This window comes from Micromys minutus (assembly GCF_963924665.1).
Source record: "Micromys minutus genome assembly, chromosome: 22".
NCBI lineage: Eukaryota > Metazoa > Chordata > Mammalia > Rodentia > Muridae > Micromys > Micromys minutus.
In genome coordinates this window covers 13262971-13283020 of record NC_137957.1, presented here as the reverse complement: position 1 = coordinate 13283020, position 20050 = coordinate 13262971, and the positions used below count along the sequence as shown (strand labels likewise).

The 20050-nt window shown below is 46.4% G+C and overlaps 1 protein-coding gene across 3 annotated transcripts in view; it reads right to left on the bottom strand.

The window, feature by feature from the left end:
* TBC1D30 (TBC1 domain family member 30) overlaps positions 1 to 20050 on the bottom strand; it is a gene marked incomplete at both ends in the record, with an annotated part of 72809 nt that overhangs the window by 28721 nt on the left and 24038 nt on the right. For 2 of the 3 annotated variants that reach the window (XM_080935306.1, XM_080935307.1), the window contains 5 exons: positions 4382 to 4567; positions 6720 to 6845; positions 8324 to 8389; positions 9047 to 9108; positions 12741 to 12897. In XM_080935306.1, coding sequence (XP_080791432.1) covers positions 4382 to 4567; positions 6720 to 6845; positions 8324 to 8389; positions 9047 to 9108; positions 12741 to 12897 — 597 coding nt within the window. Of the gene's footprint in view, positions 1 to 4381; positions 4568 to 6719; positions 6846 to 8323; positions 8390 to 9046; positions 9109 to 12740; positions 12898 to 20050 lie in introns of those variants that run through there. The other variant, XM_080935305.1, reaches the window with a different exon arrangement.

The following is a 20050-nucleotide window of genomic DNA, read 5'->3' as shown; positions in this document are numbered from 1 at the left end:
TGGAGCTAACGGCCACCTGGGCCCCGGAGAACCTAACTAACTAGGCTTTGTTTGCACACTTGGTGCCATTTTAAATTGGCGTCTCTCTCCTAGCTGGGTCATGCGGATTCCTCAAATTACCACTTTCTTCTGACTGACATGCTTGCATTGCCTTTCCAACGTGTGGAAAGCCGCTCAAATGACCCAACAAAGCAGGACTGTGCATAGCCTTTCACGGGCAGCTTGAAAGCTGTGTGATGCCACGCCCCCTCCCCCACTCCCTGAAAGTCTAGCTTACTCTCCTGCGCACCAGAAAAGCAAAGACCAAAAACCACAGCTAGCTCTGTATGCTAGTGGGAAAGTCCCTGCCCCGAAGGGTCAAAAGCCCCCTGGTAACCTTCCATACTGGACAGGCCCAAAGACCCATGGCTTTGTTCAACTCGTAAACATGTCACGTGAGAGGCAGCTCAGCCGCAGGGGTAAAGGGAGTTCATGCAGTCTCCAGGGGAAGATGGGGGTACAGAACACTCTGTTGGGCACGCGTCAGGAAAAGGCGATAAAAACAGTAAAGGCAAACTTAAAGGTCATAATCTGTACAGTGTAATACTTCTGAGTTATACAGTGCTGAGAAAATACATTTATTTATGGTGCTGGGGACCTAACCCCTATAACTAGGCAAGATAAAAATCCCAAGAGCTGGCCTGTCATAAAACACCCACACCAAGGGAAGCCTGGAGGTGCATTCGCAACCACTTGGGCTACCAGAGACCCACATAGTAGGCCTCCTTTATTCTAGGCAATCAACCCTGCCACTGAGCTGCTGCCCAAATTAACACATTTTTATTAAGACATTGTGTCCTGTTTAAAACTACAAAAAAAAATTCTCAATTTTGCTGTAATTCCTTTTCATGCATATGCAGGCGTCATTGGGGTCCTGTGGAAACTACGTGTATATAGGAAGGACCAAGGTTGACATCGGATGCCTTCTCAATCCCTCTGCCACCTTCATAGACTGAGGCAGGGTCTCTAGCTGAGCCCGGAACTAGTCTGGCTAGCTAGTGTGTTTGCTTAGGGATGTCTGACTCCGCCTCCAGCAGGCAGGATGACGGGCAGGCCACACAGTCATCCAACTTTTATGTGAGTTCAGATCCGGGGATCTGAACCATTTTAGCCACTGAGCCTCGGGTCCCAATTATGCTAGTAATTCTATAACACAATAGAACTGTCTAACGTCATCCCAAATTCTGATATCAAGTCAGCCCGCCCTCACTCTACCCATAATTCCAAGCGTCAGGTCTTGTAGTAAATTAAGATGAGGAAGAGGAAGGAGAAATGGGAGCATATTAACTTCTCAGGCATCACTGAGCCCGTTTGAGTTCTGATTGGCATGTACACACACCTTCCCCTAAACCTCTTCATCCCACCTCCAAACAGAATCACTTATTCCGGCTTTTTTTTTTTTTTTCAACAGAACACTTCCTATTTTAGACACGCAAATTACATCTGAGAAAAAACACTAAAGGCTGTGGATGGAATGCATAAAATAGTTCTTTTTTATTTCTTTTCTTTGACCGGGCTAGCTTCAAACTTACAGACGTCCTCCTGTCTCTGCCTCCCACCCCCATCTAAAAGTGCTTCTTAATTTAAAGCATCCCAAAGCCATGCATTGGACCGACCAGTGCCTCTCATCCCCACTGCCTTTTAGATGAACAAGTAGACTCCGAAATCAGAGAAAGAGAGACGGCGAATGTGTTTGGGCTGGGCTTATAGCTAAGTCTACCGTGATCTGTCTACAACCAGGAGGAAATTTGTTTATTTTTCCATATCACAGAGATATTCCCCACAGTCACCAGGAGGAGGCTGAGTACAGAGATTAGATCTGCTGCAGCACAAACTCCGCAGTCAGCATCAGTATGGAGGTGGAGACTCGCCCCGCCCAGAGTGAATGAGGTGATGCACCCCTCCCCCGCCCCACGTTTACAAGCCTTTGCTTTCTGTATAGGCTGTGATGGCTTGAATGCAAACGGCCCCCATAGGCTCATATATTTGAATGTTCCGTTCCCAGTTGGTGAGCTGTTTAGGAAGAATTAGGAAATGTGACCTTCTTAGAGGAGGTGTGTCACAAGGGGTGAGCTATGAGATTTCAAAAGCTCAGGCTTGGCCCAGTCAGTCAGTGTCTCTCTGTCTCTGTCTCTCTCTGTCTCCATCTCCCTCTCTCTCTCCCCACCCCCCCCAGCTCTGTCTGTCTCTGTCTCCCTTCCTCCTCCCTCCCTCCTTCCTCTTTCTCCCTCCCTCCTTCCTTTACCTCCCTCCCTCCTTCCTCCCTCTCCCTTCCATACTTCCCTCCCTTTCCTCCACTCCCTCCTTCCTCTTTCTCCCTCCCTCCTTCCTTTACCTCCCTCCCTCCTTCCTCCCTCTCCCTTCCTTCTTCCTCCCTCTCCCTTCCTTCCTCCCGCTCCCTTCCTTCTTCCTCCCTCTCCCTTCCTTCCTCCCTCTCCCTTCCTTCTTCCTCACCTCCCTCCTTCCTCCCCTCCCTCCTTCCTCACTTCCCTCCCTCCTTTCTCCCCTCCCTCCTTCCTCCCCTCCCTCTCCCTCCTTCCTTCCTCTCCCTCCTTCCTTCCTCACTTCCCTCCCTCCTTCCTCCCCTCCCTCCTTCTCTCCCTCCTTCCTCCCTTCCCTCCTTCCTCCCCTCCCTCCTTCTCTCCTTCCTTCCTCCCCTCCCTCCTTCCCCCCTCTCCCTCCCTCCTTCTTTTACCTCCCTCCCTCCTTCCTCCCTCTCCCTCCTTCTTTCCTCTCCCTCCCTCCTTCCTCCCTCTCCCTTCCTCCTTCCTCCCCTCCCTCCTTCCCTCTGGTTCTCTCTCCCTCCTGCCTACAGATCAGGATATAAGCTCTCAGTTACTGCTCCACCTCCCTGCCACCACACTCCCTGCCACCACACTCCCTGCCACCACACTCCCTGCCACCACACTCCCTGTCACAATGCTCATGGGCTCTAACCCTCTGGAACTGTAAGCCCCCAATTAAATTCCTTGGTCATGGAGTCTCTTCATAGCAATAGAACAGTGACTAAGACAGTCTGTGGTGACTTACCCACCCACATTCCGACCTCTAATCTTACACCATGAGTGCTCTCAGAATTGCTTTCAACTAAAACAGGTCTTAGACATCAAAGACTCAAAGACATGTTTATTTCTGTATGCGGCCACCTCCCATAGATGCTTCTACTCACATCCTATACACCTTGCCCCAAATATAAACAAGTAAACTGTAAACTGAGTTAGGCAGGTCACTTCTAATAGGATCCCCAGTGGTCCCTCTCTTCTGCGCGCGTGCGCGAGTGTGTGTGTGTGTGTGTGTGTGTGTGTGTGTCTGTCTGTCTGTCTGTCTGTCTTTTCTGTCTTTCTGTCTATCTGTCTGTCCCAGTCTCTCTTCCACTCTCTTCTCTGTTGACATCACAATTAGCTTGGGCTGGCCATGAATTCATTAGGTACTGAGTGTGGTCTTGAACTGAACCTGATGCTCTTGCCTCTGCCTCCCAAGCATTGATATGCAGAAGTACACTACCACACCTGGTCTACGCAGCGCTGGGAACTGGACTCTGTGTTGTTCAGGTGAGCATTCTGCCACCTGAGCAACATCCCTGGTCTGATGTTCCTTATTTAAGCCCTTCCCCTGGGATATAAACTGACCTGGTAACCATGGATATGGAAAAACAATGGCCACCACTGGGGACATTTGGCTGTAAATTTGTAATCTCTGCCTTGCTCTTAGGGGTTTCTGAGATGGGGGACCATCTTAGGAGTGTCTGAGATGGAGGACCATACATGGCAAGGAACTAAAAAGCCTTCAACCCACCACCAAACATCTGAGACCCCTCCTTTCAACAACCTATGAGGAATTCCTTGCCAACAACCACATAAACACATCAGACAAACACTTCTGCCTTTTGAGCCTTCAAATAAGATCATAGTGGCCGCCATCATGAATGCCAGAGTGAAGTGCCCCTGAGCTGGCTCAGCTATGCCCAGATGTCTGACTCGAAAAAACCATGAAGTAATATATACTTGATGTTTTGATCACCTAATCTGTTTTACACACACACACACACACACACACACACACACACACACACACACGGGGGGGGGGGGATTGGCATACTCAATACTTAACTTGCTTTTAAAGTATCTTATGGAGCTGTGAGATTTCAAAAGTTCAGGCCAGGCCCATTCAGTCAGTGTCTCTGTCTCTGTTGACAGGCTACAGTAGACTGTTACCTCATACGGCTTTAACTTGGGGAAGATCCTATCACAGGTAATTACGAACGGATTGGAAGGGGGTAAGCAGAAGAGTCGAACCCCCAACTTCAGCATTCCTCATGCCCTGGTCTGAAGCTGACGCTCACCTTCAGCGCGTCCCCCTCGTTGCCCTCCATCACTTCCAGAATGAGGGCAGCCAGGATGTTGAAGCCTTGGCAGTACCCGACGTTCTTGTTCCACCGAGCGTAAGCCAATAGCACCCGCTTTAGTACCACCCTGTCTTGCTCCGCCTCCTGGCCACAGTAGGAACTACAGCCGGTGCGATGCAGATCCTAAGAAGGGAGGGGGAAAGGTTTTTAAATACCTCCCGCTGTGGTTGGAGCTTGTTGATTCCAGGCTCCAAGAAGTGAGGAGCATGGCTCTACTGTGCACACTTCCCACCCCTGATGACTGCCCGGCACAGACACAACAGACCTCCTGACCAGTGAGCCAAATGCATAACTTGTAAGTGGACTGTTGGTCACGTGGTTGAAAGCTTGGTCACGTGATTGAAAGCTGACTAGCAAACCTAACACTCCCTCAGGGAAAAATACCTGAATTTTTTTTTCTCCATTTCTCCTTTGCCTCTATAAACATGGATATTCACTTTTTTGCTTTTAGTTTATAAGCAACTTATTATACAATACTCTTGAATTTTCTGTTTTCCTACTGCTTTCAACTACTCAATCTGAGGAAGAGTCGAAAGGGTAAGTTTAGTCAGGCAAATGTTTCTCAGAGTGCTTCCAGAGCACCTTTTAAAAGATACATACATATGTGTGTGTGTGTGTGTGTGTGTGTGTGTGTTTCAACATAAACTAGAGGTGCTAACAATCCTTTGAACAAAATGTGGCAAAAGATTTAGCTGCTTAAGCTCTAACACTAAAATTAAAATAGCAAAATTACCATGTATTACACAGACAAATCATTCTTTGCAAATTAGTCTATGCATTTTTACAAGCTGGATAATAACACCTGCTGCTCTTTAATATAATGAAGCTAATATCTATAATTTAATTGCCAAGATGAAGCCATGGTTTTCAGGAGAGATAATTTTACTGATTAGCATTTGCTTCAGTAAAAAAGATAAGAAGATTCTCTTAATAGCGTGACTATATAATATGTGTTGCCTAAGCTGGTTGTGGTGGTAATCTCCTCTAGTTTCTGCACACTCAGGAGAGACGGGGAGATTTCTGTAAGTTCAAGGCCAGCCTGGTGTACATAATGAATTCTAAGCTAAACAAAGCCATACAATGAGACTCTATCTCAAAAAAAATTATATATATATATATATCACAAAACAGGACTGAAGAGATGGCTTAGTGGTCAGGAGGACTGGCTGCTCTTCCAGAAGCCATGGGTTTAATTCCCAGTTCCCAGATGGCAGTTCATAACTAACTGTATCTCAAGTTCCAAAGGACCCAGTGCCCTCACCTGGTTTCTGTAGGAACCAGAATGATACAGACACACAGGCTGACAAGACACCCATACACATAAAATAACATAATGTGTTTAAAGTGCATGGCCTTATTTCATAAGTTAGATGGAAAGAGAATATTTCAAATATGAAATTCTGTCTCTGTGGGACCTTTGTTGAAATCCCAAATGTTGGTAATGCAAAGGGTTTCAGGGTGCAACCTGCAGTGCCAGGGGTTTTTGTTTTTGTTCATTTCAAACAAACCAAGTTAGATCAGAAAGTAGCTCATTTTAGTTTGTTCTTCCTCCTTATAAAAAAAAAATGGATTTAAATGTGCCAGCACATTAGCCATCTTATGGTGGCCAAAATGCAGATGAGACAGCCTTCCTTTTTAAATCCCAGCTTAGCATCCCACTGTGGAACACACATAAAAAAAAACCAAAACCACGTGTCTGAGCCTTATGTACAAGGATTATTCTGGTACCAAATGAAACCAACATCCTTGGCTCTTAGCACCACCCTGTTATCAACGGCTACATTGCAGGTGTGCAAGCAAAACTGCTCCCATATCGGACTAGAACACAGCTCCATCAGCCAAACAACCTACCTATAAATTAACAGTTAGACTAGCAAAACCTCTAGTAAGAGCCAAATGTTGCTAATATGAAACAGATTCACCTTTGAATTTCTCAGAATGATGACTTTCATATAAAGGTACAGTTGGTATCCCTGACCCACACCAGGAAAAAAAAAAAAGGAATGCCTCCAGTCCTGTGACCAAATTAGATAAATTGGATATATATGGAGGTTTGTTCACATCCTCCTCTTACTGGCAACATTTAAACTTATGAAGATGAGGTACAGTCAAGTTCTCCACGTACAGAAGCTACTGATTGTTGGAGTGAGGTCGTACGTAGACACTCAGACCTGGAAACAGAGGTCATCCGACCCTCCATCTAGGGAGTGTTTGGCTCTTAAGAGTCTTTCTTCCTGCATTAGAACAGGAAGCCAACAGCGGCAGCTCACGGTACCTTGACGATCTGAATCCCCATTGAGTCGTCGTCCGGGTTGCTCCTCTCGTTGAAAGTGAAGCGTATGGTTTTCTCCCAGTCGATGGCTATACTGTGCAGATAATGATCCGCCAAGGTCAACCAAACCTAAAGGGTTGCACAGAGAAGATTGGAGAAGCCAAATGTGTCACTTTTATTAGAAAGCTAGGATTGCATTTGGGGAGGGCTAGCTGGGAACTGTTTGGAAGCCAGGACTAGCTCAAACATACAAGTCTCGTTTGCTGTATTAAAGTGAATGCAGTGGGGCTTTTTGTTCTTTCTTGCAATAAATATTTGTTGAGTTCCTACCATATGCTAAGTAACAATCTAATCATTAGAAAATAATCAGATTTTAACCTTCCCCTACACACCCCCTCCATACATACAATTCTGACAGATAAATTCCCCGAGTAAATAACTTTTTAGAGAGTCACTGGATATTTTAACTCCTTTACCTGACCAAGAAAATCTAATTTTGAACAATGAATTTCCTTATTCCTTGCTAATATTCACTTGAGAAGCACTCGGTGTTCAAATTTCAATGTAAAGATTAGATTTATAAATTGATAACTTTAGAGTTTGTTTTAAATTTCAGTACTTGAACATAATTTGGCAGGAACAGCATTGATTAACATCGCTAAGCAGACTTCTAGGCATCAGAATCCTGCCCAAATACCCACCAGATACCTTTGTGTTAGGTATGAACGAGGCATCTCAATGCCAACAGATGTCAGGAAGATTATCTTAGCGCACTCGAGCGCTCTCTCTCTCTCTCTCTCTCTCTCACACACACACACACACACACACACACACACAAACACACACAAACACATCTGTTCCTCCCACCTGCACCAACCACAATTCTACCTTTCTAGCCACTAGAGCCAAAATCTTGACATCCCGTTTACATCTTATGTCCGATCCACGGACCTCCTCTCAGCTCCGGCTCCAGAATGCATCTAACCCTCACCATCTCCCCTGCCACAACCCCAGCCTGTTTCTTGCCTGAATTATGATAGTCTACTTGCTTCCTGGTTTGTATCCTCGCATCTCATATGCTCACCAACAGGCAGAGAAGCCCATCCGAGGAGCCTGCCCATCAGATGAGCCTGCTCAGAGCTTCCCCATACTTTGTCTCTCACACTGACACAGAAGAGAAGAGCCCTTTTGCTTCTACAGCCTGGGAGGGACTCATGACCCAGCCACTCACAATGCAGCTCGACGCCCCGCCCCCTGGCTCCCCCAGCCTCTAGGCACCTCCCACCTTAGTCTCAGACTTGCCAGAGAACAGTGGCTGGGGGGGGTGCTTACTTGACCTACTTCCGTTGGGGCCCTACTCACACCTCCTGACCCCTATTCTCCCACACTCTCCGCCCTATCACTGTGTAACACACTCTATTTGATTCACAATAAGTCCACCTGCTGTGGTTTTCACTGCTGCATCCCAAGTGCCCAGAACGTTACCTGGGACGAATAATAAATAACCAGGGCTTGATTAATGATGCATACACTTTTAGATTTCCCAGACACACCAGTGAACAGAGTGATGGCCCTCGAGTATTCTAGCCCTGTGAGAAAATACTTACCTTTCTCCTCCATTCCTTCGGGATCCCCGTTGACAGTCTGGCAACTGCCTTCAGAGCATCATACCACTAGGGCCAGAGAGAAACAGTAGAAAAGGAATAAGATGGACCTGAAGCAACATTTTTCAGGCTTCCTCCATCTTGGCATCTACATTGTCTAGTTTTATGTCAACTTAACACAAGCTAGAGTCACTGGAGAGGCAGTCTCAATTGAGAAAATGTCCCCAGAAGATCTGACTGGAGTCAAGCCTGTAGGGGATTTTCTTCATTAGTGACCAATAGGGAAGGACCCAGACCATGGTAGGTGGAGCCATCCCTAGACTGATGGTTCTGGGTACTCTAAAAAAGCAGGCTGAGCAAGCCATGGGGAACATGACAGTAAGTGGCACCCGTCCAAGGCCTCTGTGTCAGCTCCTGCCCCCAGGTTTCTGCCCTATGTGCATTTCTGTCCAGACTTCCTTCCGTGATGAACAGCGCTGTGGAAGTGCTAGCTGAATAAACCCTTTCCTCCCCAACTTCTTTGGTTATGGTGTTCGTCACAGCAATAGTCACCCCAACAAAGACAGCATCCATAGAATGTGAGAAAGTTAGCACAGCGCCCCAGGACACTGACAGCTCTTGTGTATGAACATACATGTGAATATTTTTATTTTAAGAATATATGACAATGTACTCTGATTACCCCCCCCCCAAAAAAAAGCCTTAAAAGCCAAAAAACAAAGTTACCTGCTGAAAACCATTTTGGCCCAAAGATGGCTCAAGTGTGAACTTCAATTTTGTATCAACTCCTGAAAGACAATTAAGTGGTTGTTATTTATGAACATTATAACAAAGTTACATCATAGCTAAATTCAACACTTGGCTCTACTGAATTGTTATTTTTTTTCAAGTTAAGTGTTTTTTTTTTAACTAAATTTAGACAATTTCATTAAATTAAAACACACTGAACATTAAAATAGAAAAATTACCTAAGACACTAATGGAATTACAAACATTGGGTGGAGACCTTCACAGATGCCTAGAGTAATGCAAAAACCAAGACCATGGTTGACACACAGACTAGAGAAACCGACCTGCATTAACTTTGGGTCTTGAACTCAAGCTGCTTAGCCTGCCTGGACCTCAGCTCCCATATGTCTGAGGTAAAGCTAGCAAGCTCCACTTCCGAGGACTGTTTCGGTGACTGGCTGCAAATATCATCACCTGAGTAATTAACAATTATAAAGCACAAAAGGAAGCTAGCTCTCTACTTACAGAGTCTGTTTGTCTGCAACACCTGCATAGACTAAGACACAAGGAAATGTCAAGGGCTGGAGCTGAAGCCTGGCAGTGGATCAACTACTGAGTATGTGTGAGGCCTTAGGTTCCATTCCCAACACGGGGGTCAGGGGTCCTTCACTACAACACCAAAAGCTAGAAAATGCCTTTATGATGCTGTGGGTGCAGCAAGGAGACAGAGCTAGTGCCTGGTGTGTGTTCAAGGTGAGTAGGAGTCTCAGCAGAGCAGACTATGTCCATACAGCTGTTCTCTCCATTTGCTTTGATTTGGCAATGCTGCAGATCAACCTCTATCCCTGAGCTACACCCACCCACTCCTCTTTCTGCTTATTATAACCACTCCAGTTGATGACTTCCAAATAGTTTAATTCTGTCTCAATACACCTATTCATTGATGGTAAAGGTATGCTAAATTCTACACAATAATCTAAAGACAGGACTGAATTCTAATCCTAAGTGATCTACCACTCTAATTTTTTTTGATTTAGATCCCAAGTCTATGCAACAGAAGTGTAAAAGTACATTTAAAAAATTAATTTTAATTACTTTTGGTTAGCCTTTATCTGCAATCGGCAATAGAATTATGTGTTGTTGTTGAAGAGAAATTCCATAGCAATTCTTATTCCTGTTTAAATTCTATAAAGAATATAATTAAATATGAAAACGTGCTATATCTTTTTTATATAGCTTCAAAATAATTTGATAGCATTGTTCGGGTTTTTGAAAACAGGGTCTCATTATTTCACCCCTAATGGCTTGAAATTCTCTGTGAATATCTACCTGGTCTCCACTTCCTGTATCTTCTAAGTAATGGGCTTATAGGCATCCACCAAACCCAGCTTTAAGCGCTCTGTGTGTGTGTGTGTATGTGTGTGTGTGCACTCATGTGAATGTGTCTACATATGTGTGTATGTGTGTACATGTGTGCAAGTAAGCATGCACAAGGGGTGTCTTTCTCAACTGCTCTAAAGTTATACTTTGGGACATAGTCTCTCACCGAGGAGCTCAATCACGCTGCTATGCTAATCAATGAACTCAATCAATGCTAATCAATGAGATGTGCTCAGTCCTGCACACACACCTGGAATGCTGGGGCTACCGACACGAACTGTATGGCTTTCACAAAGGTTCTCAGGATGCAAGCTCAGGTCCTCTTTGTTGCAGAGCAGGCCATCTCTCTCCCCAGCCCCCTGAGCCAATTTAGAATTCCTTACAAGTCCAAGGGCCAAGACATGTCCAACCTTCTCCATAATGTTCAAAAAAATCAAATGATCTCATTGTTGCCTCTGTATTAAAAACCTCTCAACTTCCACTACTTAGACTGGCATGGACAGGAACACCTTACAGATTAGTATGCATAGGAACAGTCTTCAGAACTTAAAAAACCATGAAGTGGCCTTTTAAAAAATACACACATGGAATCAAGGAGTGTCGAACAAATGTCGCCTAAGCCCATGACTGTAAGCAGGTAGGTGGAGGCGATGCTACTGTTGTTCTTGCTGTGGGTGATGAGGTAGGGCCCCGTACACGTGTTCTGGATACATGTATTGACACCTAAATCTCCTATGTCAAGAATCCAGGTCATCTGAAAACACCCTGACACTCTGAAGCTTTGTTTAAAGTCAAAGCCGTGCCATGTGTGACTGAATAGACAGATGGTTTTCTTCTCCAAGAAAATATTAATTACCGCTAATTCTCATCTCTGAAACATGGTTTTGATGAATTCTTTCCAGTTTCTGTAGCTGGGATCAAGACAGCCTCCAACCAATGAGATGGACTTTGGAGAAAGAGTGCTGTCCAGGCCCGGGGTGCTGAATACAAGAGCTTATAATTATGACTCTTGCTTTATCACAACGAAGACCAGGAAATTCGGCCCTATGGCGACTGACTTTGCCACTGCCCAAAAAACCACTGATTCCCAGTATATTTGACCAAATATGCTCCTTTGACTTTGGGGGGCCGCCTGCTGGGCATAAGCCAATTGCTTTCCTGTGCTGAAACGCAACTGGAGCTACTCAAGTCAAAACCACCACTGTTTTTCTCATAATCAAATATGAGTCAGGTTTTGAGTGGAACTGATCATTCGCTGCCCTGGCGCAGAGGCTTAAATCGGGTCATTTTCACGCTCTTTTCTTCTAAGTGAAACGAGAGGAGAGGAGGTTTATGTTTCATCTGATAATCACAGCTGTTCCGGATTCAGAAATACAAAACACTGTTTAACGTGGGAAGGAGATTTAAGGAGGGAGGGGGGGGTAAAAGAAGACGGTGAATAAATACTACAGACTCTGCAATTAGACACTTCAGTGGAGGAGGAAAAAAAAAAAAAACAAAGAAACCACGAGGTTCCAAGAGGCGACGAATTCCACCCTTTAAGACCCAGCGCCTGGGCAGAATCTGCAGGCCGGGTGGGAGCAGGTCATGGGAGGGGGAGGTGGGAGAAGGGCGGTGATGTAGCGACCACAAACTGCCTGGGGGGCAGTGGGGGCCACTCAAGGGAAAAGTGAGCTCGGAGCTTAAGCGCCGCGGGCAAACAGCTGCGTTCTCTGCGGCCACCCCTTGCCAGAACCCAGGCGCCGGTGCCGAGCCAGGCTCTTAAAACCCGTAGCAATGATGCCAGGTGACGGAGCTGGTGCGGAGATAGGCAGAGGCTGGAGAACAGGGATGTGTAAATGCAAGCTGATGGTAGGAAGGGCCTGTGCTCGCCAGGCCAGGCGGGTTCCTGGACCTTACCTACAGAACCGAGCTCGTGCCCTCTCCCACCCCAACACAAACACACCGCAGGCACTCTCGGGAAAACACGCTCTGGATCGCCCGCCCTTCGCAGTCGCCGCCTTTCCCTCAGACCTGTAGGGTCAAGGCTGAGCTTCAGCCAACCCACACACTTCTCTGGAGGTCTGGCTTCCAGGGAACCTGGAGCACAATAGGTGACGCGGCCTCGGCTGGCGGGGCAGCCTCGCTCACTCCCCCACCATGCACGGAGGCTATGCGCATAGGCCGCGGGTGGCTTCTGCAGAGCGGCGGATTCTCCGTGCCCGGGTGGCCGCTGAATGCACCCAGGCCAGGGGCTGCTCCCATCCCTCCCAGGCCAGGGGTGCTCCGCAGACACCTGCACCCCGGCGCCCAACCGCAGCCCGCGCCTCACCCGGCTCCAAGGTGCAGAGCAACCGGGGCGCGGTCCGCGAGATGCAGCTGCGCTTCTTGAGCACATTGCTCAGGATGGTGCCCACGCCACCGCCGCCCTGGCGCTTCAGGCATCGCCCGCCGCGACGCAGGGAGCCGGCCAGTTTGTCCTGCCGCATCCGAGAGCGCCGTCCGCCGCCCCGGTGCTCGCTGCTGGAGCTGCGCCGGACCGACTCCGCGCGCAGGGCTCGGCGAGTCCAAGCCGGCCAGGCTCCCTGGAGAGCCGCGAGCGCGCAGCCGGAGCTCCGGAGTCAAGAGGCTCAGAGAGAGCTGCTGAGCTTCGCGGGACCCGCTAGCATCTGCAGTGCGGAGCCCAAACGGCTGAGACCGGAGCGGGCTGGGGCGGGGAGGAGGGCGGGAGCGAGCGCGCGGGCGCGCGGAGACGGAGGCGGCGCCTCGGCACCCAATCCCCGCTTCAGCCTGAGCAGGCAGGGCGGTCTGAGCCCTGGAGCCCCAGAGCGAGCCCGGTGGACAGAAACCAGAAACAAGGCAGGGGTGTCCCCACTTTTCCTAAGCCTGGGAGGGATGGAGGGGCCGCAGGTGCAGACAGCAAATGCCTGTTTGGTTTGAGCAGCCTGGGGAAGGCAAGGCCTGCCCACTGCTGCAGGAAGCAGACCTGGGGCAGAGAAGCTGGCAGATGGTGACCTCAACCTTCAGCCCGAAACTGTGTTCATGTCTTTCTAGGTCGCTTAGAGAGGCAAGGAACCATGTTTAATAACAGTAACGACAACAATATAGCTCCTCTTGGGAAAACGGAATCCTAAGAAAATGTTCTTGTTGAAGAAGCAGTCTTCAAAGAAGTGTTTCCGGGGGCGTGGTGAGGCCAGGTTCTCAGTAAGGAGTCTCTGCCAGTCTTGGAAAACTCGGAAGAATCTTGAAAGAGTGTAGTTCTGAGTCAAGGCTTAAGGAGGTGGCCTGGAGAGACGGAATAACTACAGCTGGGCTGGTACCTTGAAATCGAAGGGGCTCACCCAGATGGGTGAGGGTTGATGGCCACATCCTGATAAGTCCCATCCGGCCTCAGCCTATTCACGTAGATGCTCCACCTGCCCTAGTGCAGCTGCTGGAGCTGCCTCAAGCCTGCAAGCCTGGGGAGACAGGGAGCGCAGGACGTGACCTGGCTGCCAACCTGAACGTAGCTCCGCTACCTGTGCAACCTTCGCCCAGCTCTATGCTTTTTATTTTTCAGTCGTGGGTCTCACTCAGTTGCTCTGACTGGCCTTGAACTTGTGATCCGCTTGACTCAGCCTCCTGAGTAACTGTTATTACAGCACTATATCCCCCCATCCCCCATCCCTCCCCCAAAGGCCTGGCTTGATTGATACTTATTTTTCTTCTGCTTATATTTCATGTAAAACTGATATGGTAGCCAGGTATGGGGACGTAAGGGAACCTGCCCCCCTGCTGTCTTGAATCTTCAAAGCACCCCCTTTCTCATTGCATTCTTTGAATCTCAGCTCTCAAATCTTCCAGAGCTCCAGATAATAGCAAAGTCCGGCTTCACAGTCATTAGCAAGTCGTCTGGACAGACTTCTTCAGAACCTCCCTTGGCATGCCTGTTCCACAATATCTCTACACTGCCTTGGGACTACAAAATGCCCTTCCAGACTCTTCAGCAAAGTTCTCTGGGAGTACTGGTCAACCAGCTTACCTTCATAAACAGGCGGCCTGTTTGGAGGAATATTTCTATTAACTCTAGCCTTTCTTTCCTTGCCTTTGCCAATGGGAAGGAATGGGAACCGCTTCATTTGTTCTTCCTATGGACAATTCAAAGACTTTCTGCAGCTCCTGCAAGACCCTGAGCTGGTTCCACCAATGCTTCACAGGTGCCTCAGGTTTTTCATGCCCACCTGGTACCAAGTCAACACTTAGTTAAGATACAATGTTTGTTCTGGGACCTGAACTCCAAAGGTCCAGTACATTTCCCACCGGCATCTCTTCATCAGGAACAAGACAATGGCTCACAATTCTTTCCACTATGGTTTTTCCATAGCAAACTCCAGGCCATTCGGGGCGACACAATTAAACCCTGTCTAAAAATAAAGGACAGAGGGAAAACTGTTTCTTAGCAACCCTTGGAGATATAACTTGAGAGTTGCCAAAATAGAATATATAAATGGTGCTAAGGTACTTAATTTTGACTCTCCCTTGATAAGCCCAGTCCACGCTTCAGTGTGTCATCTTCTTTCCCTGAGCACCCCTCCTCCAGCCCTCCCTCCCATAGTGTGCACACTAATTTACATTTGTCATTTACAAACTCCCAGTCTCCTTTGACAAGCCCACTCTTGGTGTGTCAAACATTCCTCCTGAACATCTGTCCTCCTCTTAATCTTTCTTTTTAAAAAATCTATATTAAAATCTCTTTTAATAAACTTAAACTCTGCTTCAAAAAACCAAAAGTGTTCCATCTCTCCACGCCTTCGGTGCTCCTGAGCTTGTGCTCAGCACTGTTGCTGTTAGAAAAGGAAAGGCCTTTCTTAAAGTACAATGGCACTTTTGCCTTCAAACAGCAAGGGGACAGGAGCAAAAATAAGGGTTTGTATTTGGTAATCTTTATTCAGGGGGAGAGTGGAATTTAAAACCATGAAAGAGGAAGCCATTGAGAGCTTCTGTTTCAAAAAATAAGGTGGATGGGACCTGAAGGACAGTTCCTCAGTTCTGACCTTCATCTATACCTGCATACACATGAACACAGACACACATGTACATATACACGTACACACATGTATACATACACACATGTGCGTATAAAGATGTATGTACACATGTACACATACACAAACATATACAGACACACATTTGTACACACATTCATGTACATTTACACCCATGTGCCTGTACACATGTATGTATACATGTACACATACACAGACAAATACAGACACACATTTATACACACATTCATGTATACATTTACACATATGTACATACATACATGTACACATCTGCACATATACATGTACATACATATGTACTCACACATATACATACACATGTACATACACACAATGTACCCAGAAAATATACACACGTGTATACATACACATGAATACACAAAAACTTTTTTCAAAAGAAGGAATAATGGAAAATTGAGATTTGTCTACATTTGCCTTAAACTATTTGGACTTTGAAATGATGTTTAATTAAATGCTAATAAATTTAAGTTCCTAAATGAAAGTATTAAAATGAAGGAAAACAAATGAACCCAACTAAAGTATAGCATAAAAATATGGGGGAAATTATTATATTTAAACAGAGTTATTTACTGCAAAGAAAAGTAGAACTGAAAAATTGAAATTTTACTCAGCCGTTATCAATATTGGTAGTTTTAACTCGTGCTATAGGAGTAAATAAAGTCAAATGGAGCCGGTATTATATAGAACTATATAATGAAGGAAATTTGATTTCTTTAAAATACTATATAATGTCTATTTGGGGTTTTCTGTGTTTGTTTGTTTGTTTTGTTTTGTTTTGAGACAGGATCTCCTTATATAATCCAGGCTAGCTTCAGGCTTGCTCTCTCCCTCCTTCAGCCTCCTGAATCCTGGGGTTAGAGATCTATGATACCACACTTGACTTACGATTAATGTATATAAATTGGAAATGCTAGTATGAGCCAACTTTCCCCCTCAAATATCAACTTGCCTGCTGAATCTACACTGAAGGGCCGCCAAGTCTGCAGCTGTAAACATCCAGCACCGAGGTTACGGTCCCCACTAAAAGGAGGAATGGCTCCCTTGAATGGAATGACTGATTCAGGCCTGAGCCAGGAAAAGCACATGTGAGTTGCAGCCTCTTGATGCACTCGGGGTGGATGAGGTCACATCACAAGGACACAAAAGCCACACACAGAGAGTCCTCTGTTGGCAAACATGAAATAAGTCAAGAAGAAAATCAGCCTCTGCATTTGACTGAAGCATCTTGAAGAGCTTTACCAATGACCCTACCATACTTACTGTCCCCACACCACCAGCTTTGTGGAGAACCCCAGATTTGAGGACACTGTCGGGAATGGTGTGGCTCTAAGAAGGAAACTGTAAACATGAGGTTAGCTGCTAAAGCAAGCCCCAGCTGATACAGCACATTCGTTACATGGTTTCTCTGTCTGACTCAAGTCTTTGAACAAGGAGGGACTCTCAGAAAGTGTTGTGTTATGCTGGGTAGTGGTGGCACACTCTTCTAATCCCAATACTTGGGAAGCGGAAGCATGTGGATCTCTGAGTTCTAGGCCAGCCTGGTCTACAGAGTGAGTTCCAGGACAGCCAGGGCTACACAGAGAAACCAGCACTTTATAAAACAAAGCCAGAGTGTTCTCCAGATTTGAATCAGATTTCCTGACCTTCTTCAACAAGCTCGGGTACAGAACTCTATCCTTCCCTACCGGGTGCTTTTCCACTCACTATATGTATTCCTTATCCTTTATCCGGCTTTCACCATCCCAGCCTCTCTCAGTGATGTTAAGGGCCACGGGAAGGTCTGATGTTTTACACAATGTTCTGGAGGGTCCTGAGGCTGAAGATGATGAACTTCATCTTATAGGACAAGTGCTCAATGCACAGTCTTATTCTTCAGAACTCTCCTCAGCCAAGCCTTAGAGGGCTTCTTGTCTTCTATAACAAAGGATGCTATTCACACTGCATCTCACTGAGCCAGAAAGAGAGGCAGCCTCATGGGCCAAGAGGAGGAGCGTCTGGTGTGGGGAGGACAGCCTGAGGCTGTGTGACACATGCCAGTCAGAGCACCCCACACCCTTTGCCTCAGACAACGGGCTCATCCGGCAAACCTCTAATAATCATTTGGCTCCAGAAAGGGCTGCTGCCCAGAAGGGAATGTACTGAGCCCAGCAACCAGCGGCCACCACCCCTGAGTTCCGCTGATGCTGAGCAGGACCGAGGAGACCAAGGTTCTGAGCTATTACAGCTCAACTCCAACCTCAGGGCTGACAAAAAATCTTTTCTCTGAAATTCTTCACAATGCTTTCCTTCCTCATAAAGGAGGAGCTTACTTCCCCAAACAAACATTCCATTTTGTTTCTTTCAGATTACAAGAGAAAATGGAGGGGAGGGGGGAGAAGCTTCCTTGAAACCTTCCCATTCTAAAACTGCAGAAAAGTTACATTTCTACTGTTCTAGCAGTAAGTAGTGGAGGAATTAAACAGTGTTATTTTGTTTACATTGGGGAGGAAAGCCGGGACTGCCAACTTTTGTAGCAAACAGATAATTAAGTTGGTGCTAAAATACAATACTCTAAAAGTAGCCACAGCACAAGCCTGGTATTATATTTATTATGTGACTCATGGTTTATTTCATGTCTGGGATATTGTTTTCCAAAAGCAAAAGATGTCATCTGAAGTCCGACCCAGAAAACAAGCCAGGGTGGCCTTTGCCTGGGGCTACCAGCAGCAGGGCCAACCCTTCATTAGTCTCTCCTCAGCCAAAGGCCCTCCCTGCCAATAATATCAGTGAATTCCCATTTGAGTAAATCACACCCTGGAACTATCTGCAATTGTTATGATTTAAGCTGAATGAGTGGAAATGCTCAATATAAAATGTACAGTTGATGAGTCTGGAGGTTTGAGGCCAGCATGGGCTACAAAGCAGGCACTGGGCTAGCTTGGACTACACAGTGAAACTGTCTTAAAATACTCTTTTATACACATAACAAAGTGTCCCTCACATTGTTAAGGACAGGGAGCATCTGAGGAGACATCCTGAACATTTTGAGGAATGTCCTAGAAGCTGACTAGTGAATTAAGGACCATTCACTGACAGGGTGTTTCATGAACCCTTCAGCCTGTGTGCTGGGAATGAGCCTTCTTGAAAAGAAACTTTGCCTAGAATGGGAGACAAGCAAGAAGTCTGAAGGAAAAGCAACACCAGAAATAAAAGCCATGTCCCAAGGGGCATCCAGAAAGAAATCGGGTTTGAGACATTTTCTGATTTCCTGTTGCTATTTTCGCTTAACAGCAAAATCTCAAAATAAAAAGGGCCTACGTGCCTATCCTCAGGGACAGCACAGGACTGGTTCTGGCAATTACCACGGAGAAAAGGCCCAGGAAGCCTGCTGCTTGGAGAACGAAAAACCGCAGGGAGCCAGGTTGCTGTGGGAGCTCATCCCCCTGGGCTGCACAGCTGCTGTGCTCTGGGCAGCGTCTGAGGGTCAGGGAGACATCACAGAGTCATATCCAAGGCACTGCACTTGGGCAACAGATATGTGAACCTACATCTTGCTTTAGGACCGTCTTTACTAAAAGCAAAGAGCAACCACCAGCATAAAAACCGCTCCTTCCTTCCTCCTTCTCCCTACTGCGTGTTTAAAAAGGAACGTTTCCACGCATCTCCCAGTGTCTGCTCTAACCTGGCTCATCCTGAGTGGCAGACTTGCCCTCAACACTAGTGAGAGGTGGTCAGCCTTCAGAAGAAAGGGGCCTCTGAATGGGCATTCCTGAGGTCACTGTGGACATGCCCTTGGAAGGAAAGAGCAACTCTGGTCCTTTTTCCTCTTTGCCTGTGGCTTGTGAGGAGGTGGGGCATTTTGCTCTACCTGCACTCCTGACTCACCTCAGGTTCAAAGCATAGAGATCAGGGACTGGTGCCTCCAAGACTGTGGGCCAGGATAAACCTTCTCTCTTTATGTATTAATTATCTCAAGTGTTTTGTTATAGCAATGGAAAGCTGACTAACAGAGTATTGATGGCCACTTTCCTAGAAAACTAACGTTCTCCTCAGACCCACTTAAAAGTAGAGTCTAGTAAGTACTTCCTTCAGCTCGTTACCCAGGACTGAGCCACATGTGGCGAACTCACAGTGATGAGTGTGGTTTTCCTTCACCAAAGAGATGCGGGGGCAGCATAGCAGGAAGGAACTGAGGGGGGAGGAAAAGAGCCCCACAATTTCCTGACACTGTCACATGACGCACACAGAACATTTTACTGTCTTTTTATGTGCTGTTTCTCATCTTAGTCATAAAAACATTTTCTCTATTTAAACACAGGTGTCCTTTAAGACAATGGGGTGTGGCTTTTCTATTCTGTTAAATACAGAGAAAAATCACTGTCACATGCAAAACAAAGGAGCTCTGAGATTCCCCAAACAAGTCACTCAGCTATTTATGCTTCGCAGAAACATTCTCTTCAATAAGATAAAAACAGAACAACAACAAAAGACACTCCCAAGCATAAATTCTCCCTAAACACACTAAAACATTCTGAAAGATATATTTTTTAAAAATGTAAATCACTTAAATTTATAGATCAGAAGTTCAAAATTAATA